Here is a 23,959-nt window from a genome sequence, read left to right as displayed (position 1 = left end):
GAAGGTAAATTTTTGGTGATGTCGTACATCTAAAAATGTCTTTATTCCACCCTCATATTTAATGAATAGTTTGCCTAAGGTATGGAATTCAAGGTGGGAAATCATTTTCCCTCAGAATTGTGAAAGCAATTCTCCAAAGTATTGAGGTTGACAAGTCAAATGCCATTATGCTACCCGATCCCATGAAATCTGTTCTGGAACCAAGTGGGAAATGAAGACTGCGGTAACATTAATTTAACTGCCCTGTTTTCAGCAAGAGCTCCTCCACCCTTCCCTGTGTTTGGTGCCCTTCAGTGCAGGGACTCCGTATCCTCTCTGGAGGGTAAACCAGTCTCCCTCATGGTTAAAAGGGCAGCTGTCCACAGGCTCAGTAGGGGGAGGGGACCTAGAAATCTGCTCCTTTCTATGACCCTTTTTCTTTTTCCCAAAGTATTCTCCTGCCTGCATAATCTCTGGTACTTGCAAATCGCTTTTCTGTTCACTTCCTTTTCCTACCGGGTACCACCACCAAGTCCTGTGTTTCTGGGATTCTGTGATGTAAACTCGTTGCTTCTTTCCTTTCTCCACTGATGGCTGAGGGTTCCATTTTCTTGGTCTGCTAAGGTCATTACCACTAATCTCCCTACTCTCTAAACTCCAAAATTATGTTGCTCTCTCCTCTCCCTTTCTGATCCCTATGGGCTTATAGCTTCTTAAAAAATACCTTTCCTGTTGTTTCAGTCAGTTTCAGGAGAGAACAGAGCCAAATGTGGCTGTTCAAATGGCCGCCTTAAACTAAAAATTCTATCCTTTTTAATGGGATGAAATAAGTTATGACACAGCCAAAGACATTGGTAGTCCTTTTTTGAAAACTTTGCATACTTCTGCAAATATTTAAATGGTTAGCAGACTTTTTAAAAGGGCATTATTTATATTATTTATTGTATGTTATGAGACATTGTCTTTTAAAGCAATATAAGTCCACATAAAAGTACATTTCTGAATGTCAAAGCTACCCAAATTGTTATAAATGGCCATTGTTACGTAATTTCTTTAGCATTTGTACTAGACATCTGGTTATTCATTTCTACTTATGGAATTTGAGATTGGAAAAGAATTGTGGCATTTTAAATATATTTCAGAGACAAAAAGATTCAGTACTGGTCAATATAAACTGCCAATGGATTAACTAATTGGAGAAAAGAATCAGGGGACACAGAACCAATGGAGTCATATAACTTTCCAAACAGAGGTCTAGACAGACATGGCCAATAGACCCAATACTTTGCTGTACCTGCCAGTACAGAGGCCATGCTTGAGAAGACAGAGAACTGTAGCCCGATTCCGCCAAGTAGTTAACCCATCTAAGTTTTAAGATATCAAGGAACACCTACCTGAGGATGATTTTCATCAGCTTTTGTAGCCAAAATGCAGAAATCTCCACAAGTAGTAATAGAAATGAGACTCTTCACATACTTAACATATTTCTCGTTGTTTTTTGTATCCCAAAATATAACACAGTACTCTGGACGATCAGGTCTGGTATAAGCATAAACTACAGTGTTTGAGCAATAACCCCACTAGGAAAAAAGGAAGAAGGAAAGGGAGGGAACAGAAGGAGGGAGGGAAGAGAGAGAGAGAGGAAGGAAGGAAGGAAGGAAGGAAGGAAGGAAGGAAGGAAGGAAGGAAGGAAGGAAGGGAGAAAGAGAGAGAGAAAAAGCAAGCAATTAACATTGGGAATGTCATATTATTATCTTTTTATATTTTTCCTCTAAAAATACTGCAGATACGTGGTTTATCGGGGCTGACAAATTAAATTCTTTAGAAATGGAAGAGAGAAGGACTGAATATTCAGCTTAATCTCTTTTCTCACTAAAATAACAAATCTAAAAGTAATAAAGACAGTTTTAAAAAAATGTACCACAAAAATAAATTTGGTTTAACTTTCCTTATTTTAATTTGTAAGATTTAAGCTTCAGTGGTGAAAATTTCAGATTTTTCAATAGTCAATAACAGCTGCTTGGGGGACAACAGCAAGAGAGATCCCTGCCAAAGTTCAATTCTGAGTCCTGAAGCCAAAATTCAGAAATAGCGGCTTTGCCTTTTTTCTCCCATCCACGTTTTTTTAATATTTGTTTTTATCAGAGTAACATATGCACATAGTTTATAGTCAAATAATTCTACATGGCTTATTTAACACAAACACAAAATGCAGGACCCCCCCTGCCTAATTTCCTCCTTGGGGTAGCCATTTACAACTATTTTAGCTGTAGCTGTTTTGGCATTGATTTCCATATCACATGTGGATTGATTACAGAACCTAGAGCTTCCCCTCTCCCAACGAATTTATACGTAATTTTGAATAAATCAATATTCAGTGTCTACATTATCAACACTGTGTTGACTCTTCTTTTTTGCGGGGGGAGGGGCCGTGCTGTGGGGCATGTGAGATCCCAGTTCCCCAACCAGGGATCGAACCCACGCCCTGCCACAGTGGAAGCACAGAGTCCCAACCACTGGACCACCAGGGAAGTCTCCAGTGTTTACTATTCAAAGTAATATGGTGATGACTTCCTAAGATAAACTTTTGAACTGTAAAATAATTTTAGATTTATACAAAAGTTGCAAAACGAATACAGTGTTCCCTATACCCTTTACTCATTCTCCTCTGTTGTTAACATCTTACATTATTACCACAGTAATAACACAGTAATGTCACAACTAAGAAACCAACACTGATGCGTTACTATTAACAGAACTCCAAACTCAATTTGGACTTCATTCGCTTTTCCCTAATATCCTTTTTCTAATCCAGAATGCCCTTTGGAACACAGTATTATATTTAGTCGTCATGTCTCCTTAGGCTCCTCTGGGCTATGATGGTTTCTCAGTCTTTCCAGGTTTTTGACGACCTTGACAGTGTGGAGGAGTCCTGGTCAGGTAGTATGTAGAATGTGCCTCAATTCATGTTAGTCTGATGTTTTTCTCAGGCTTAGACTGGGGTTACCAGTTTTTAGGAAGATCACCCCACAGGTGAAGACCTCTTCTCATCACATCACATCAGGGGGTAGTGATAGCCATGTGACGTCACGGATGCTGCTAACCTCGAGCGCCTGGACAAGGTGGTATTCTCCAGGTTTCTCCACTGGAAAGTCACTTTCTCTTTTCCCCCTTTTTTTCCATACTCCGCTCTTTGGAAATAAGTCACTAAACGCAGCCCACACTCAAGTTGGGGGAACGAGGTAGGGGACTTTGCTCCACCTGCTGGCAGGGTGGTGTCTAGTAAATTAGAACACTTCTGTAAGGAAGATTTGTTTCTTCTCCCCCATTTGTTTATTTAAATAATTTATTGATATCCGTTTGTACTCATGGACATTTATTGTATGATTTGGGTTACAATCCAACGTTACATCACTTATTTTGTTGCTCCAATTGTTCCAGCCTTGGCCACTGCGAGCTCTCTCAGGCTGGCTCCCTTGTCCCTTTGGCGTACCCCATCCTTTTGTTTTTTGAGCACTTCCTTACTTTCTGGCACTATAAGATGCTCCAGGCTTATCTTGCATTTTCCCTGCCCTAGTCCTAGAATCAGTCATTTCTCCAAGGTGCTTGACCTTTAAAAATCAGATATATAAGTCTTCTCACAACAACTATTCTTAGTAGTTTACCAGCTCAGTCTCATACTTCACAGCTTGTTATGGGTCAAATGTTAAATTTAAGGTAAAATACTGATTAGTCATTATGCTGCTTAGTCTCGTTTTCCCCTTCTGATCCATTCTCCGCCCTTCTCTGCCCTGCTCCGTGCCCTGGAGGCTGACTTCTATGAAATCCATTACCAGGACTACCTTGCCTTCTGCTTTCCAGTTGGGCTTGGCCAACAGAAGGCACCAGCAGGTGGTGAGATGGGCTGAATTATTTACTCCCCAAGGCTGTCTCTGCCCGGCCAGCTAGCAGTGGCTGTGCCCCTATGGGGCAGCCCCTCTTGCGTAGCCACAGAGCTCGTGGGTTCCAGGAACAATACTTCCTTCTCTTGCCCACTGTTGCTAGTCTCTGGGTGCTTGCTTTGTCATCCCTTTCTGGTCCCCCTAACTCTGCTCATCCCTCTGTAATAAACCCTTCCTCAGTCTCTCTTCAGTTACTCCTTTGTGCCATCTGTTTCCTGCTGAGACCCTGACACTGTTGGAGTCATTTTACTAATTAAATATAGTATTCCAGGAACATTTACCAGTTCTAAGGCCTTCACACTGAAAAAAGCCTCCTTTCAACTGGTTTCTAAAACAATGTGGCTATGAATATATGCAAGAAACACACATTATACCTTCAGCTGTACCAAAATTATATCATAAAAAACATCTTTTTTTTTTACAACTGCTCTTAATACTCACCTTATAATCGGGTCGAATATTTGCAAAATATATAAAAGAATCAACAGCTAGTGCAATTTTCAGTCCACCTCCTTCCCAAGACAGTGCAGACAACTGCTTTCCAGGAAACTTCAAAGTACCCAGATGCTGAAAAAAGTAATTATATTTAACCTAAAGTATCACAATTAAATAAAATACCACCAATCACTTCACAGAGATCAAAAGTGGTACAAAAATTATTTTATCAAAGGTTGCTACAAACTTCAAATCATTTCCCTTCAATTTTTATAATGTAAAGCAAACATATGAGAGGAGAAATTTACAAACTATAGCCAAAGAATTCAGTATCAAATTTCGGCAAATCTAAGATGCCAGAGATTTAAATACACATCTTTATTTCTATGTACAACTTAGGAAAGAAAAACACACTGCTAGCTAAAAAATAGGACAACTTTTGATTTTAAGATGCATCCCAATTTAGGGTTGTAAAGAATTGCGCTTCTTAGAATCAATGAAATTTTGGAGTAATAAACTCAATCCTTAAAGTCTTGCCTCTCGTTCGTGCCCCATCCCACCCCCAACAGCCAACCAACCAGATGCCAAGCGTTTTGTTTTCACTCCTTTCTATCCTCCACTACAACTGCCTTCTTTCTTGACTGAACTATGGGGACAGCCTCCTAACTGCAATTTTTACCTTTTGTCTCTTTTCTCATTCCTGCCCTTCCAATTCAATCTCCACTCACCTGCCATGATTATCATTCTAGAAGACATATCTAATCATGTCCCACTCTGCTTTTAAAAAATGTTTAATGATTTTTAAAAATCAATAGCTCCCCACCAGTACATTCTCTAGAATAGTATACAGTGACTTTCCCCACTTGCCCAAAACTCTGTGGCTCAATACCTTACGAGTTAGCTGTAATTACTGTTCTCCTCATGACGGAATTACTGTGCCTCCATTCCTTTGGCCCATATAATATCTCTTCTGCCTGAAATCCTCCTTTCCTTTTCCCCAAGACTCCCTCATCCTACTATTCCTTGCCCTCCAGGAGTACTCCTATTCACCCGTCAAGAAACAACTTAAATATCACTTCCTGCCTTCTCCCCTTCCTCTATGGTTCCAGAGAATTTAGACAATGAGCTACTTGAGAGCACTGACTTTATCATATTCACATTTATTTCCCTATCCCTTAATAGATTCCTTGGTAAACAAGTACTCAAAAAAATATCAAGTAAATAAATGTATCATGCCTTCAAATGAATTTCTTCATATACTAACAGTATAGTTAATGGCTACATTAGCAAATGAATAAATGAATACAAGACTTTTTTAATGTGGACAAAGAAAGAAAACATTTTTAACCTATGTTTATTTGACAAAACAGTATAATCCTAAGAATTTTAATAAATTATACTGGTATCCCTCGTTCTTAAGCAGATATGAGCTAAAATCAAATTTAATATATTAAACTCCACTTTGCCAGGGAAACCCATGGGGGAAAAAAAAGGTTGTAACCTAGGAGGGTCCACTCTATCTGTCCTGCTGCCTGTACGAAACCAGAAGGAAAAAGCAGGGTCTCACAACATCACTCTTGGTACTGACAGCCCATACTAGGAGGAGAATAAGGCCATCTTCTAACTCTGCGAAACATGCCAGGCAGTGGCAGCAGCAGGGAAAGAACACTGTAGACATGTCCCCAGGGTTACCTCCTTTGATTTTTACAACAGTGCCATGAGGTGTTACCTTTATTTCAGGAAATAAGTTAACCGAGTCTCAGAGGTTAAATAACTTCTCTAAGTGAAACCACACTGTAGAAATGGAATTCAAAGCCAAAGCCAGGTCAACCAGTCTATAAACCCCATGCTTTGTCATCCCCTCCCATGGCTAAGACCACACAGAGAAAACTAGAAGACCTCAGCCCTCAGAACCAAAAGTAAATTCTTCCCTGAGGTTTTCCTTAAGTTTAACTCTTTAGTTAATTTCCTCCCAAGTTCTTTCTAATAACATAGATCCAAAAATAAATACCCCATATATTCACTCATTCAAAAAATACTATGACTAAATACCCCGAGGACCCATGCTAGACACCTTTAACTACAACTATACCAAAAACTACTTACAGTTTTCAATTTAACACCTAACAGTTGATTTGCAAGATAAAGCCAATAGGCCTTTGAATGCATGTTTTTATACTTGGAGAAGACTGAACTAACAAAAATAAGCTGATAAGATAATATAATGATAAATAAGCCGATGGCAACAAACAAAAATAACGAATAAAGAACATGAATTCAAAAGAAAGCTATAAACATTGAGATAACTAGAATTCAGATTTTTAATTATTTAGGAACCTTGAGAACTATACTTTTGTTTTTTCTTAGCTTTTACATCTACCAGAAATATTATTAGTTGACAAAGTACAGAGACTACATACTCTCCAGAGCACATTCTGCTGGGTAACTTTCAGCATCAGCTGACACCATTACTTACCCTTACAGAATTTATTAAAATATATTAAAAAGTATTAACATAGTGAAACAACTGGTATAGGTTTTTGTGCAGCCAAAACTAAATATTATTGAAGTCTAAGGTGAATTTATAAAAACAAACAGGATATCCAAAAAGAGACTGAATATAGTCTAAAGTTAGAAAATAAAATAGGTTAAAATTATTAAGCTTAGCTACTAATAAGTTCTCATTTTCTAAATTCTTTAAAATGCACAACATATTAATTCTCCTATTTTATATTTTCCACTGCTGCTTCAAGAAAATTCTCTTCAAAATTTAAATGTATTAATAATTCTATTGAGGATACCATATGTATTTATGAAAAAATGTTTATATTTTAATGTAGCATCACCTAAGATTAATTATAAAGAGATTTTCTTAAAATAATCTATTATTCCACAACAAATTGAAACAATCAGAAGTTTGGGAAAAGGATAGACAGCACATTTAGTTTATCATATTAAAACCCCCCCAGATTAATCTGAAACAGCTAAATTACACTAAAAACAACTCAAAAATCAGCTGTAAAGAGATGCATATTCAGATCACAGAGAAAATACTCTCAATAACTACTCCCTAAGATTTCTTATATGAAACATCTGGTTTTCTAAATGTAAAGATTATAAAATAAATTCCACAATAAAATGAAGGCTTATAATATAAGGATATTATTCAAAGACACACACCTGATAGTTCATCATTTTTACTTAAAATGTCCATTTAAAAAAATGTGACAAGTTTATACCCCCTTCCTCCATTCTTCTTTCCCCTACCTTATTCGCTGCATATTTAAATGGAAAGAAAGAAAGACAAAACCTATGATACATTTACCTCACCAAATGGAGTGTAAAACTGCACAGTGTTTACATCTTTGTCCTGAGTGATGGCCTTCTGGGAGCCTGCCACAGCCAACACGCTGCCAGTGTGGTTCCACTGGATACTTACTACATACATGCCACAATCAATTAAAACAGGATCTACAAAAAAAAAGTAATTGTGGTAAAATATTTAGCCTAGAGAACTTTATAATCTTAAGAATAATTTAAAAATTTTTTTAATTCTCCACATTAAAAAAAGAAAAATTACATACTTTGGTCATTCTCATGTCTCATTATTTGGCATCTGCCATTGTCAAAACAAATCGCAAGACAGGGGCAATGTGGCTCCACATAGCCTTCTGTGCCATGGTACCAGTGAATTCCAGCAATACTGATTGCTCCAGTGACATTCACCAAACAATTCAGTTTCATTTTCATCTAAATAAAATCAGTTAGTTAGTATTTTATATTTTAAAACAGGGATCAGTATGAATAGAGTATTATGGAAAGACACTGAAAATAGGATTTAAAAATCTGGTTTTGAATACAAGCTCCATCACTTACTGCTTTACCAACCATGGACAAATCACTTCACCTAAGTTTCAGTTTTCCCCATTTGTAAAATGAGGATTTCAAAAAAGCTCATAGAGTTTTTATGAGACTCAAATGATCAAAGGTATACAAAATTACTCTGAAAATAGCAAAGTGTCATGTAAAAGTTGGTCACTATCACTTCCACCAACGAGTGGGTTCATGTGACGTCTTAACCCTCACTAAAAATAAAACTGTCCCATAAGTAGGATCAGAGATCTATCATAGATAGCTAGATCTCACAAAGCTAGAGTTTTTCTTGAGATTCTGCTACCTAAGCCTATTCTATTTTGCCTTCTTTCCAGGACCTGATTTTTGTCCCTTACAGTTTAAATCTTCCATCCTTTTTATAATCTAGTACCTTGCTACAAAAATATCTTTGGTATCTCATGTCACCTTTGGCTTCAGGTATTAGAAGACACAAAGATCAAACTGCACATCATCCTACCCATCACCTCTCAGCTTCAATACACTGAAGCCTTGTATTGAAAAGCCTTGTCCCTCCCAGCTACCAGGAAATCAGAACTAAGAGCATTAATTTACCTTGAAGCAACCCAGAAGGTTTTTTTTAATAAAGTGAATTTTTAGACAACTGGAAAAAAAACCCTGAATTGAAGACTTTCTTGATTACACAAACTATCATAATAAATGAATGTGTATACATATATGAATGATATATAAAATAATCATACAAAGTTGTGTAAATAAAAGTAAGGAATATATGTACTTACTATAAAATTCCCTTGATTATCATAAATGTGTATTTCTCCATTTGCCATTCCAAAAAGTAAGATTTTACTATCTGCGGACCATGCTACATGACATAACTGTATACCCTTCAGGTCTTTTCCCCAAATGCGATTCCCTAAAACAAACATAAAACATAATTATTTCCTTAAACGTTCAAGGTCATGATTCTCTAACAACTGTTCTAGAGATCTTTGTTTCCCTAAAGAGCTCTCACATTCTTCACAGTATTCATGCATTTGTTCAATTTATTCAGTCATTAAATATTTACTGAGCACCTACTATGTGCCAAACACACACTAAGCATTTGAAATAGCAGCTGTTTCTAACTTTCTCCCTTCTCTTCTGAATTCTCACTCAGGACCTCACTCCCAAATAGCAGATGAATTCATCTTTTACTTTGGAAAGAAAATAAAAGCTTTCAAAAAAGAAATCCCCCATTCCCACTTTCAAACGTTCAGAACATAACTGAATCCACACTTATCCTTTCTACTTTGCCCCCTAATACAAAGGAAGAGGTATGTCCCCAACCAGACACCAATCTAAAGCTAATCCCTCTACCTGTTCTCTGATCTAATCCTTTCTGAGCTTTGCAAAGATCTCCCTCTACTGATTATTCACATTTTCTCTCTATTTTTTGGGTTTTGGTTTTGGGTTTTTTTGGCCTCGCAGCACGGCTTGTGGGATCTTAGTTCCCCGACCAGGGATCGAATCCAGGCCTGGCAGTGAAAGCACCCGGTCCTAACCACTGGACCGCCAGGGAATTCCCCTTCTCTTTCTCTTTAAACTCTTCTCTCAGGCCCTTTCTTAAAAGCATTTAAACATACTCAGATCTATTCCTCTTCAAAACTACCACCTCAGATAAAAACAAACAAACAAATAACTCTCCCTTCAACCCTAAGTTCCCTTCTAACTACCGCCCTATTTCTACCATTCCTTTCCCAGCCAAACTTCTTGAAAGAGTTATCCACACTGTAATCTTTGCTTCCTCACCTCGCACTCAACCCTCAAGCCAACACAGTCTGGCTTCTGCCCCATAACTCCCCTGTGGGGAAGGTGAAACTGCCTTCGTGGAGATCACTAATGGCCTCTTGATAAATCCAATGGAAGCTTTTTTCTTTTTCTTTCCTTTTTTTTTAAGTACTTAAATTATTTTATTTCATGTTTTTACTTTTTTTTATTGGAGTCTAATTGCTTTACAATGTTGTGTTAGTCTCTGCTGTAGAACAAAGTAAATCAGCTATATGTGTACATATATCCCCTCTCTCTTAAGCCTCCCTCCCACCCTCCTCCCTGTCTTTTATTTTGTTTTGACCACCTCTTCCTTCCTTCTTGGTTTCTATGACATCTCCAAGACTTCTACTTTTCAGTATCCTTTATGGAATTCTCTTCTCCTATCCATCCATTAAATGTGCTGGTTCTCACTCTACAGATGGCCCCTGAGTTTTCCATCTATTCCAATGGTTTAAATTACCATCCCTATGCTGGTGATTCCCAAAATTATGCCTTCAACCCAGATATTTCTAAGCTGCAGGCGTAAATATCTAACTGTGGTCTAGACATATTTACTTGGATGTCCTATGGGATGACAAAATCAACATGTTGAAAACTGAAATCTCCCCTCAAAACCAATCTTTTCCCACATCCCTTATTTCAATGAAAGGTACCACCATCCATCCAGTGGCAAAGCTAAGAACCTGATATCACTCTAGACACTTCCATCCTCTCATCCCCAACCCAATCAATAACAAGGTCCTATCTGTTCTACTATCTAAGTATCTCTAGAATATGTCTACTTACTTCCATCTTCCTTGTCATCACCCTGGTTCAGGCTACCATCCACCATGATCTATCACCTGAATTACCATAGCAATTTCCTAACTGGTACACCTGCCCCATCTTTCTTCCCTTTCTCCTTTCTTCATATTGCAAACATAGAGATGTTCCTAAAGAACAAATCTGACCACATGGCTCCCATTCTTAAAAGCTTTCATTGGACAAAAAAACAAAACAAAAAAAACCTTTCATTGGCTTCCCAGTGATCTTAGAGTTAAGTCCAAACTCCTTGTATAACTTATAATCTGCATGATCTGGCCTCTGCTAATCTTTCTAATTTCATCACATACAGCTCTTCTTCCTTTAGTATTATACTATACTGATTCTCAAAATTGTTTCAATATCCCAAAACATGGCTAAGTTCAACTCCTCTGGACCTCCTCAAATGCTATCTCTTAGGCCTAGGACATTCTACACACCAACCTTCTTTGTGGCTAATGCCTCAGCACAGATATCATTTCCTTTAGGATGCCTTCCCTGGTCCCTCTAAGTCTAGGTTACATAATTCTTCTACATGTTGCTGTCTTTTCCCTGTCTTAGTACCTATCACAACGCATTGTAATTGCTTGGTTACTTATCCATCTCTCCTGATCTAGATCTGGAATATTTTTTTGCTGTATCTAGTGCCTAGAACTACAGCTGTCACTTTGAAGACTCTCAGAAACAGAATTTTTTTATACCAAAAAAATTTTTGAAATAAATTCTTTCTTTAATAGAGAGAACTTCACACTAAAACAAAGGTACAGACTCTCAGAAGGCCCGGTGTTATCTACGAACTAGAATTTTAAAGACATAGGTTTGAAGGCTACAAAACAACAAACAATGACATGCTCAGTTCTATTAAAAAATGACTAGATCATTTCACAGTATATAAAAATACTGAATCATTATGTTGTACACCTGAAACTAATGTTATATGTCAATTTTATCTCAATTTTTAAAAAGTGATAGATCTCTATATACTTTTTGAAACTAAAATCTACATATTTATAATACAGTCTAACAAGTGTAAAGATAAATCATATAATTAGGTAGACATATTTAAAATAACTGAGAAATTAATTCATTTTTTTCCAGTACTGTAGAAAAGAGAATTTAAATAGATTTTTTACTTGAATATACTTAAAAATAAGTAATTCTTAAATGTCATCAAATTGTACAGTAACTATTTTCTCTTTTAATGTTTATTTTTCTGTCAGAACATATGATAATTAATTTAAATTTAATTTAAACCTCTAAAGGTTAAAAATGTCAGCTAAATCTTGATCTTAGCTCTGGATGCAAAAATGCATTACCATCCACTGAACCAACTATCACAGCCCCATCCTCATATACAATGCAGATCTTCTGTCCGTCAGCATTCCAGCTCATGCTCCGAACCACTGATTTATTTCTATTGTTGATCATCTCCTCATACCAAGAGCCTGTTTTCACAAAGAAAAGCAAATGACAAGTCAAAACTTTCACATCTAATAAATGGGACTTCAGAGTGGAAACATTCCATAAAATACACTGTGGGAGAAATAACTGCAAAGCTTTCTACAACCTGAGACATTAAACTATGAAATCTTTAAATCCAACAGCACAAGATGAAAAACTAACTTAGGCCTTGACGAATAACTGCCTCAAAGATTACCACAGAAAACACAATAAATGCCCATCTTTTTCCCTCTCTCTCTCTTTCTCGCTTGCTTTCTTTCTTCCTTTTTTTTCTGTCAATTAAAAAATAAAACTTCATTTGCTTCTGAAGGCCGAAACAACGGATTTTTCTCAAAGTCTGACTTTTCCCACTTGAGAACACCTCAGATAATAACCAAGGGAAGAACAAAATAACCACAATTACTTCATAAGTATGCACAAACTCTCCAATGACTAATTATAGGCATATTAAATATAAGCATATTATGTAAAAGCTCTAAGACTGCTTGAAAAAACTTGTAAACAGTTCATATCACATTAGTGATATCACATAACTAATGCTGAGGGACAAAAACGTTCTTGTACATGAGGTTGGAGTGAGGCGTGACTTGTCTCAAGGTGTAACCAAATGCGGGGCAAATCACAGGGCTATTCTGTTTTCTTTTTGTTTTTCAAAAGGCTTTACTACATTCTGGTACAGGAATCCTGGCCTGAAGCCAAGCAAGTAATCATGTAACATGGAATAACTAGTCAGAGCAGGGTATTATCCATCAAGACTGAGGCTCAGAGAAGATCTACTTTGGAAAAACACAAAGTTTAATCTCCTATATTTTCACATTCTACTCACTACACACATATACACAGACATAAACTTTAAAAATAAATAAATGAGTTTGTGTACTACAGCATGTTTTAATTAAGAATTTTAAAAGGTATACACCGTACATGTTTTTAAAACAAAACACATAAACTAAGGTACACTTTTCATTTAAAGATGATGGCTACAGGCCCCAAGAGAACATGTTTATGAGTTATTTATCTGGTAATAGTGATGCATCTAAATTAATCCCTCTCTTGTTCTCTCTTGTGGGCAAAAGACACAAATTGTGAGCCAGTAGTCAGAGCTGAGATAAAATCTATATCCAAGAAGGAAAAGGAAGCTAACTGACTCATTAAAGGAAATTAATTATTGCTTTTGACATCTTTATAAATGTGTTTTTATCTGCTGAACTAACTCCAGCCACTGACCACAGAGAAACTCTTCTTACTGGAAACCTGAAAACAAGAGCTATCTCAAGCAGAAATGACTCTGCCAAGAGCCTAAGTTCAGTTTGAAGATAACCAACAGTCACATAATTCACTTTCTTAATGCAAGGTCACAGTTCAAAAGAAATAAGGTTAAAGGGAAAAGTAGGAAGCCATAAACCCAGAAATCTCACCCCTGTGAACCCCTACTGCCAGTTAAAATGGGTCTATTTCAAAGATGTTATTTCCCCATTCGAGTACTGTAATCCAGACTCCCGTTTGGGAAAGATTAAATAAGCTCTCCTAAAATACCTTTATATAACATCCAAACAATGATAAGACCATTTTGATCACTGGTAGTCAACTTCTGATATTGTTCATTCCATGTTACAACTTGAACAGAACCTAAAAAATTATAAGACAATTTAGAAACTAAAAAAGAGCTACAATTAATTTCAAATTTATATTTTATAATAAACACCAAGAGCATGTTAAAATCAATACTGTTCCTGGGCAACAAACAGCAATGAACAGTCTTTAATATTACTCAAAAATGTTCATAGGATGCAGTTACTATTATCACTCATTTCTACAATAATGCATAATACTAATTTTCATGTTTATTCCCATTTCATGCCAGCTAAGGTACCAATTATGATCAGCTGCAAAAGCTGCTATGTATCTGATGACCAAAACAAATGTAAGTAAGATTTACCCAATTTGTCTGACTCCCCAAGATTATATGCCCAAAGGACATCATAATAAGTACTTGTTTTGGGGGGGAGGTGGTATTTGTTTGTCATTAATATGTCCCCCAATCTCTCCCCCTGCACCACACCTTGTTTTCCATTCTAGTAGCAACACACTCTTGAGCAGCTCTTAAACCTCTGGGTTATAGGAACAAATTTTTTTTTTTAGTTTTTTTCATCCTTAAATATTTATTGTATATTTCCTAAGAACAAGGACATTCTCTTTCAAAATTATTTTACAAATTAGAAATTTTAACACTGATACAATATTATCTCCAACCCACAGTCCACCTTTAAGTTTTATCAATTGTCCAAATAATGTCCTTTATAGATACTTGTTTTTCTCATTTCAAGATCTAGTCTAGGATCATCTAATACATTCAGTTGTCAGGTCTCTTTAGTCTACTTTTATCTGGGACTATAAAACAGACTCTAAAAAAGGATTATATCCTATCCATAGACAGATAACAGTATTTTTAATATTTAAAATTACAGCTACTTGTTTTCATATCTATTGAAGATGTTATTTAATCATGTGAAAGTTGTTGAATGATTCTAGGCTGTGTTAATTACGGCTAAATAGAAATGATTACTTTAAATATTACCATCATTTAAAATGACGACATTTTTGCATTAAGTATATGGTTTCTAAATACCTAAAGACAATACTATTCAAATATCATTTAAAAATTTACATGACTCACCACTATGACCTTCAAGAGTCTGATTCATAGAAAGGTTACTAGGGGCTGCAAGACCCCTCAATTTTGCATCATCTAGAACAAAAACAAAAACAAAAACTACTATGGAAAATATATAAAAGTGACAGATTATAAGATTTTGATATTTCTTGCTTTTTTTGAAAGGAGTTCCTATTCCTGGACAATATTAGAAAGATTTTTTTAAGCATGCCTTATCCTGATCTGTTTTTCTCAACATGGACAATAACACCTACCCCCTTGCAAAGATGTTATTCTGGCAAAATAAAGCAAAATGTATAAAAGAACATTGTTTACTCAGTATACTGAATATATTAGTAATTATTATTGCTACTTATTCCTTCCCAAAAGATAACACATAGAAGTATTTATGACACATAGATTGAGAATTCTAAAGCATAAGAGGGATCAAAAAGCAAAGACTTTGGAAACTAGTTTTTGCTAGATTTTGCAGAATCTTATATTCATTCATTCATTCATTCAACAAATATTTATTGAATGTCTACACTCTTCTATGCACTGTGGAAGACTCTGAAAATAAATGATGAACAAAAGCCCTCTGCCATCAGAGAGCTTGTAGTCTACTAAGGGGACAGATATTAAATACACACACGCCCACAAAAATATATATGCATACATATAAAATTATAAACTGGGGAAGTAAAGGCATAATAGGAGACAGTAACAGAAGGGGATTAATTTAGATTGAAGGGAGAACCAGGGAAGGATTTCTGAAGAAACGATATCTAAACTGAGACTGAAGGAGAAACTGGGAAAAGCCAAGCCAGGTAGGGGGGAAAGTATTCCAGGCTAGGAAACAGCAAGTGCAAAGGCCCCTGGGTAGAAGTATAGAGCCTTCGGTAAACTGAAAGAAGGCCTATGTGGTTGAATTAGTGGAGAATGGCATAAGATAAGGCAGAAGTGATAGGCACAGAAAAAATTATAAAGTTTTTGCAGAAAGCGATAAAAATTTTACATTTTATCCAAAGTGCAATGTAAGCCTTTAAAGACTGTTTTTTATTTAAAGTGACTTACTCTCCTTGATTACTAATCATACTATAGAGAAGAATACAATAATACAATAATATAAAATGTCATCTCAGTAAATTAATCTTCACTTAGAAAATCTGATTGTTACATGTAAAATATAACATTTAAAACATTCATTTAAAAATACAAATTTATGGGCTTCCCTGGTGGCGCAGTGGTTGAGACTCTGCCTGTCGATGCAGGGGACACGGGTTCACGCCCCGGTCCGGGAAGATCCCGCATGCCGCGGAGCGGCTGGGCCCGTGAGCCATGGCCACTGAGCCTGCGCGTCCGGAGCCTGTGCTCCGCAACGGGAGAGGCCACAACAGTGAGAGGCCCGCGTACCGCAAAAATAAAAAATAAAAAAAAATACAAATACAAATTTATCAAAATCTTAAGAATTTGTGAGAGTGGGAATTATAAAAGTTGATGCTGAAGAAAATTCTCCTTTCAGGTAACATGTATCTTTAAAAATTATGAAAAATATTCTTTATTCTGAAAACAATCTCAGGAAAAAAAAATACCTGAGTTCCTCTAAAACCATTAGTTCTAATTATCCAGTTACTGTCTTGGTAACATTAACAATAATACACATATATAACATCACAATCATCTGTCAAACAATTAGGATAGAATAAATGTTGACATACATGTTAGGTTGAACATTATTTTTTTAACAGAGGGTTCTTTCACTCATTGACTCTTTCAAAGATTGTACTACACACTTAAGCCTTATTCCACTCTTCTAAAAAAATTTGATACCTTCTTCCTAACTTATAGCACTGAAAATCCATTCTAATGCCTATGGTCATAGTGACTGTGACCAAGTAAAATTAGTGATATGTGATTCCAAGGGTTTGCAGGACCTCACATATTTGAAAGTGTGATGAAGTAGCTCCATCTTTCCATTTGTTTATATGGTCTGAATTCACAGTTCTGCATAGCGGGTATGTTTTCTCTTTGTTAAACCACAAAGTACAGGGCTCTTGACAAAACATATTCTGACAGATGACAATAAGTTTTTGAAATTCTACTTGACATGGTGAACAAACAGCAACCACATCTGAACACTGTCTTTTGCTGGCAGCAACTCCAGAACTTGATCATGCAGAAAATATCTGCAAAACATACCTGAAAGTTCTGATGTCCAAAAAAAAAAAAAAGTCAAAAGTTTTCAAAGAGGTGGAGTAAAGCCACCAAGATCCCAAGACGCCACTGAGTTACATTAAACTCCCCATGGCCAATAAACAAACCAAACTGGCATGGTATGTGCTTCTAAAAGCACATACCAATAACTCTTGGAATTAAAAGGCCTGATGAAAGGAGGCACCAAAACAAGAAGGCATTTGAAACCCATGAAGAGGGATTTCGGAATGAAATCAGTAACTCCAGCCATCCAAAGTATCTCCCAGAAGCTCAAAAAGTCCAAAGGATTTAAAAAGATTAAACTGTCATAAAGTGACTGAGAATGAGAGATAGAACAAAGGAGAACAGAAGACCCTGCTCAGAACACCAGCAACCAAGCACACTAAATCTCTGAGCACCTTTATCTTGGGAAAACCTGGCTGACATTCATAAATATCAGTTTTTACATTTTGCATTCCTAAAACTTGTTAGCTTTTATTGGCTTGTATGGTCTTGGAACACTTTTTCTCTGACCTGAATGTTTGCTTTAGGGTGATACCTCCTCTAATGAAGATGAGTAGACTGTACCCTCTGCAGCAGTGCCAGGAAGAGCAAGAGATGCCATCTCTCGTCAGGGCCATTTTACCCTCAAACCCCACCAAAAGCAACTCTGGCCCAAGCTGGCAGCCCTTTAGAGACTTTCAGCAGGGAAATAACATGATCTGGTTCCTTTTTTTTTTTTTTTTTTTTTTAAGATCACAATAGCTGGAGTGTGAAGAAGAGACTAGAAAGAGGCAAGAAACAATGAAGGGAGGGAAACTGATTCTCCCAACAGTCTAGGTGAGAGCTGATAGTGGCTGGGACTAGAGAGGAAGCACGAGACAAAGGACAAGGATGGATTCAGATACTCTTTGGAGATAGAAGCATAGGGTTGTTGATGAAGGTGATGTTAAGTGCAAAGAAGGGGTCTTCTAGCTTGAGCAAATGGGTGAAATTTAAGATATTTATTGAAATGGAGAGAAATGAAAGAAGATATATGGGAGAAGGTCAAGAGTTCAGTCATAGACAAAGTTAAGTATGAGATGCCTGTGAGAGATTCTTGCGGAGATGTCCAAGTCTGAAAAATCAGAACTGGGCTACAGATATATATTTAGGAATCGTCACCCCATAGATGGCATTTAAAGCCAAGGGAATGAAAGAACAAGTCTAAAGAGAAAGTAAAACGAAGAGAGCCCAGAACCAGGTTCTCAGGAATTCGAACAGTTAGAGGAGAAGCTAGTAAAGAGACTGAGAACTTACCGGAAGGGAAAGGAGGGGAAGGCACTATGTATAGATAGAACAGTAATTTAAAACATTTCTATTCTCCTTTTGTCTTGAAAAATAATGGTTCAAGACAGAAGGAAAGGTCAGATGCTGATAAGAACCCAAAAAAGCCGTCCATGAGATTTGGAAAATGAAAGTCACTGGTGAGGGAGAAGAAAACAGGGAGAAAGCAGACTGATACTCCAAGGATAGAGAGAAGATAAAAAAGTGATGAGGTCCCTGACAAGGTGAGAGGAGGTGAGCTCCAGCAAAACCTGTGGAAGTTGGCCTGTGAGAGAAGAAGGATACTGCCTCCCCATCTTAACCTGATGTAAGAAGCTGGGGCAAACGCTGCTTCTAGTTCCTTTCCTTCTAAGGCAAGGGAGTGAAAACTGGGAATGCCACCACAGGGGATGCAAAGTAGTGCTTCAGGTGTACCCGGCATGCAATATCTGGTGATTGTTACTGGAGGGCTCTGTTGCATCACAACTATTATTATTAAATACAATAGACTGACCTTTTAAGAATCATCCAACAATATTTCTCATACTTATCTCTTTCAACATGATTTACACTCAGTAAGTTCCAAAACAAATAATTTACTCCACATTCCAAGCCTCTCAAGAAACTATTTTCCATCTTGCTCGCTAATTTCAAAGAATACTCTAACCACACTTCATCAAAAATGCAGAACAGGGACTTCCCTGGTGGTGCGGTGGATAAGACTATGTGTTCCCAGTGCAGGGGGCCAGGGTTCGATCCCTGGTCAGGGAACTAGATCCCACATGCATGCCGCAACAAAGAGTTCGCATGCCACAACTAAGGAGTCCGCGTGCTGCAACTAAGGACCCGGTGAGCCACAACTAAGGAGACTGCGAGCCACAACTAAGAAGCCCGCCTGCTGCAACTAAGACCTGGTGCAACCAAATAAATAAATAAATAAAATGCCAATTTAAAAGGCATATATACATATTTTTTAAGTGCAGAACAGGACATCGAGTAAGTTTTTTCTTGAAAAGCCTTCAATATTAAACATAATAAATGCATTTCTTAACGTAACTAAAACTTCCTACATATTTTAAGGGAAAAAAATATGTATATGTACATATACTTATATATATTTGAGAAATATAAGAGACAAAAATTTTCTTTCAACACAGTTAAGAAAACTAAAGTGTTGAGAGATTAAGTTACTAAACATCAGAAGCCAAACTCTGATTGGTACATAAGGACCTACCTTCCAAATTTGCCTTTTATTTCATATAGTTAATCTAGCACATCAAAACAATTATTCTCTCTTTGCTTAGGCTGCCACGAGCCCTGTACATAGTGGGTAAAAATGAGGCTTTGAGGGCCTCCCTGGTGGCGCAGTGGTTGGGAGTCCGCCTGCCGATGCAGGGGACACGGGTTCGTGCCCCGGTCTGGGAGGATCCCATATGCCGCAGAGCGGCTGGGCCCGTGAGCCATGGCCGCTGGGCCTGCGCGTCCGGAGCCTGTGCTCCGCAACGGGAGAGGCCACAACAGCGAGAGGCCCGCATACCGCAAAAAGAAAAAAAAAAAAAAAAAAAAAAAAAAATGAGGCTTTGAAAGTGAAACAAACTAAGTTTTGTTGGAAGAGATTTTCACATGTTGAGGTATGCAGAAGTCATTCTGGCTTACATATTATTTAGCTTAAACTTTATGCTAATTAGAACAGTCCGTTTTGTAGCCTATCACACATATCTTGTATATGTGCCTTAACCATTAAAGAAAAGTGTGCATTGTCCACAAGTAAAGAATGTCCATTCTGGAGACAGAGATCAATGCCTCCCTTCCTGGGACCTCAATGTTAGTACTGCTTCGATGATAAGGCTCCCTTCCCAGGTGCCAAAGCCATACTGACTTGCTGTGTAGGAAGCAAATATATTCCTTGAAGGAATGTACCCCTGTCGTGTTTGATGTTCTTTGCTCTGACAAGAGATAAAACCATGCTGAGAACCACCTTCTTCGGAATAGTTCCTCAGAGCTGTCTGAGAGGCTGCCTCCCCAGCTACAGTCCTCAGTTTGGCTCAAATAAAATTCTTTTCTATTCCTATTACTTCACATCTTAGCTGTGTCACTTATTTCCTTGGGCAAGTTATTTCCTTAATAACTTGTGACCTTGGGCAAGTTATTAACTGATCAGCACCTAGTTTTCTCATCTGGAATACCTACCTCTCAAGATTATTGTGAAGTCAAATTAGATAGTGAAGGTTAAACACCCCAGACATAGAAAGTGATCAATAAATATTTATAACTACCACTTCAAAGCTGTAAAGCAGTGTTACTCAAAGTGCGGTCTGAGAACCAGCAACACCAGCATCACTAGAAATGCAAATTCTCAGACCGAATTCCAGATCTACTCTGGGGCTTGGGTCCAGAAATCTGTTTTAAGAAACTCTTCAGATGATTCTTATGCCTGATAAAGCTTGAGAAGCAATGCTGTAAGGAATCCAAAATGTAATTTAGTTCAACCCTTCAATTTACAAAAGACTGAACTAAAACCCAAATATACTCAGCAAGTTGCTGAAAGACATTCAGAAATCTTATGGCAGAGCTGAGGTTCCAGCTCCAATCTCCTTATCGAAATCTCCAATTTAGATTGGGAATTGTCTAGCTCTCCGACCTAGAGCAACACTAGATAATAAAGAAATGTGAAGCTGTTTGCTATGATTCCAGAGAACTAGAAAAAGAGAAATCAAGCTGTAAAACACAGGAGACTTATTACTAAAACTGTTTGTTTTAATCCCATTTTCTGTTCTTGGGAACTAGGTGCATAGTTATTAACACATCTGAAACATGGAAAGGACAACATGGGCCTGTAAACAATCTACCAAAACGTGAGATTTTTGTGACCTTACTGAAATGCTGACTCACATCATTTTTATTTTATTTTATTTATTTTAGACTCCTACTTATATAGCACAACCAATACACACAGCATAGAACAACATAATGACTTAGTTTTCATTCTTCATTCATTTTCATTTGCCATCAATAATTTCAGCAAAAGCCACCTGATGTTTACATTCAATATTTTCTGAACTTTGTTACAAAAATACTCTAGAAGAACAACCCAAAATGTTTGGGGTTTTGTTCTTTTTCCTTTTGAAAGAATTAAAACTGCATACTGACAAATACCACGGGCAAATCTCTCTGACCAAATGATTTTCCATCAAGTTCAAACATTTGGGCTTGCATTCATTTACCTGTCTGTGTCTCTAATTTCAAAACCTTCAGTAATCCATCTTCACCACCACATGCTATGAATCCTTGGTCCTTGTTCCAAGATATACATTTCAGCTTCACATTATTGGGAATGGCAACCTGAAAAGCAACCACACCCACTCTCACAGCTTTTCACCAAGGGGTTGGGAATGAGTCTACAGGAAACGAAGCCTGAAGAAGAAAAACGGCCAGCCTGGCAGAAATGTGAGCCGTTATGAAAATGAGCATAGTCCCCTGAACTGCCCTGGGCCCATTTGGGAAAGAGAGAAAGGACTGCCCACAAAGAGAAGGGCAATGACTGCAAACGAACCCAATGGGGAGTGACCTGATGGATTTTTAAAAGGGGGGAGGGGGACTTCCCTTGTGATCCAGTGGTTAAGACTCCCCGCTCCCAATTCAGGGGGCCTGAGTTCAATCCCTGTTCAAGGAACTAGATCCCACATGCCACAACTAAAGATCCCGCATGCCGCAACCAAAAGATCCCGCAGGCCTCAGTGAAGATCCCGCGTGCCGCAACTGAGACCCTGCGCAGCCAAATAAATAAATAAATATTTAAAAAATAAATAAATAAAAGGGGGTAGGGATAACGGAAGTATAAATCTGTATCATCAATTCATATTCCATTTCTGCATACACTTTGGCTACCTTTTTATTACTTTTCTCCTGCCCAGAGGCCTGTGATGATCCAAAGAGTTTAAAATCACCTGGATAAGCAACAGGTGAAGGAGGAAAGATAGGGAAGCACAAAGTGATCAGCCCTGCAGGCCCCCCAGAAGGACCTAACCGGGGGCAGGAATGGGAAAGAATCATGCGAGAGGGCTGCTGTCTCCGCCAAGGACTATTTGGGTCTTGGAGACCATCAGGCGGAGGTTCGAGGCTGGACCATGCAGGAAGGTGGGCAGAGGGATGTCGAAGCCGGGATCACCACTCATGGCCTTTCCGGCAGGATGCGGGAATCGCCCGCAGGTCGAGAGACCAGAGGAGGGGCGAGGGCGAACCCCGGGAAACTCACTTTCTTGCTCAAGTAAAAGAACATTCTGGGAACCCCGAGAGGACGACGCCAGTAGATAAAGCCCGGCACAGGAAACTTCTTCTAAGCCGCCAATCGGTAGTACCCGCGGCTCTTGGAAGCTCCGGTCGCCCTGGCAACCGCCGCCGCTGGGTTGCATCCGGGGCGCCGAGGGACACTTCCGGCGTCGTCCTCGCCTCGCCGGGCGTCGTACGCCTGCGCAGACGTCGCGGGGCTGGTAGACCCGCTGTCGCGGGTAGGACCTGGTCGCCTTGCTTCTGGGCTTTTCTGCCCAGCGTCCTGGCTCGTAGCCTCAGCTGCCCTCCGACTGGGAGGGCTTCGAGGACCGGCCACACCTCGGACTGTCGCGGCGGAACTCGACTGCGGTGTCAGTACCAAGTCAGTAAGGGCGCCCATTAAAATGAGGTCGTAAAGATGAGGTGTTCTGTAAGCCCCGAAGTCCCAATATTGTGAAAGGGAAAAGTTATTTACTGCATCTGGTAGACTGGCGCCGTTGGCCAAATGAAGGTACAAACGTGCATTCTCAGAGCGTGCAAACCTTCCTTTGCGCCTTTGGGAGATGTTGTTAATTCTGTTTGTTTTAGTACTTTTTAACAACTTGTTTAAGCTGTTACTGCAGCCCAAGGGTCCTTATAAAAAGAATAAGTGTGTACACTTGAAACTAACACAACATTGTAAATTACCTACACTTCAATTTTTTTTTTTAATTTTTAAAAAGAAAAAAATATGTGTGAGCTGTGGGCTGTTACAGCATATAATTGCCATTGGGGCATAGCCTCCCATTTTTAAGTACTTGAGGTGTTTGGTATTTTCTTGCCTGTGGTCCACTGTATTCTTTTTCTACCTTATTTCTTTCTTCAATTCTCCTTGTCCTTTCTGAATGCTTGGAGAGTTACAGACCACCACAATTTTAGACATAGCGCAGAAACTCCTATGAAATTATTCAGTCTCATCTGTCTTTTTAATTTGTCTCTGGTTTTACCTTTTACCATATTTGAGGCTACGACTGTTGATTTGTATAATCTAGTGTGTACTTTATGCAACGGTAGCTAATTTCCCCACCTAGAGTCTTTCCCCATCTCAGGCAAATAATGTTCAAATCCTTTGACCCGAGTCTCTTGCCTCACCCAGCATACTCCAAAATTGACAATGGTCCTAGCCTTTCCTGTTAAATCTAAACCCAAGCTAAAATCAGATCTTCCTTCGGTCTTAAAATGTTTTTACTTTGGTGCCCCCACTTTAAGCAAGCCAATA

General features: G+C 38.2%; 1 protein-coding gene and 1 pseudogene across 2 annotated transcripts in view; both read right to left on the bottom strand.

Moving 5' to 3' along the window:
- The window catches only part of WDR35 (WD repeat domain 35), a 59,354-nt gene extending 36,517 nt beyond the window's left edge, over positions 1-22,837 (bottom strand). The window contains exons 1-10 of the mRNA XM_081255091.1: positions 22,688-22,837; positions 21,657-21,774; positions 14,959-15,030; positions 13,818-13,910; positions 12,137-12,265; positions 8,990-9,123; positions 7,940-8,105; positions 7,681-7,826; positions 4,362-4,487; positions 1,374-1,559 (exon numbers count right to left, since the gene is read on the bottom strand). Coding sequence (XP_081111217.1) covers positions 1,374-1,559; positions 4,362-4,487; positions 7,681-7,826; positions 7,940-8,105; positions 8,990-9,123; positions 12,137-12,265; positions 13,818-13,910; positions 14,959-15,030; positions 21,657-21,774; positions 22,688-22,711 — 1,194 coding nt within the window. The 5' untranslated portion in view covers positions 22,712-22,837. The remainder of the gene's footprint in view (positions 1-1,373; positions 1,560-4,361; positions 4,488-7,680; positions 7,827-7,939; positions 8,106-8,989; positions 9,124-12,136; positions 12,266-13,817; positions 13,911-14,958; positions 15,031-21,656; positions 21,775-22,687) is intronic.
- LOC308628027 (E3 ubiquitin-protein ligase RNFT1-like) lies at positions 16,836-17,752 on the bottom strand (annotated as a pseudogene). The gene is made up of 2 exons: positions 17,687-17,752; positions 16,836-17,530 (listed from the first exon to the last, which is right to left on the bottom strand). The product of its transcript is annotated as an E3 ubiquitin-protein ligase RNFT1-like (transcript).
- Positions 22,838-23,959: the final 1,122 nt, after the last annotated feature.

Source organism: Mesoplodon bidens (genome assembly GCF_964165515.1).
Source record: "Mesoplodon bidens genome assembly, chromosome: 14".
Taxonomy (NCBI): domain Eukaryota; kingdom Metazoa; phylum Chordata; class Mammalia; order Artiodactyla; family Ziphiidae; genus Mesoplodon; species Mesoplodon bidens.
Note: the sequence above shows the minus strand (reverse complement) of the source record. Positions and strands in the feature narration are given on the sequence as shown.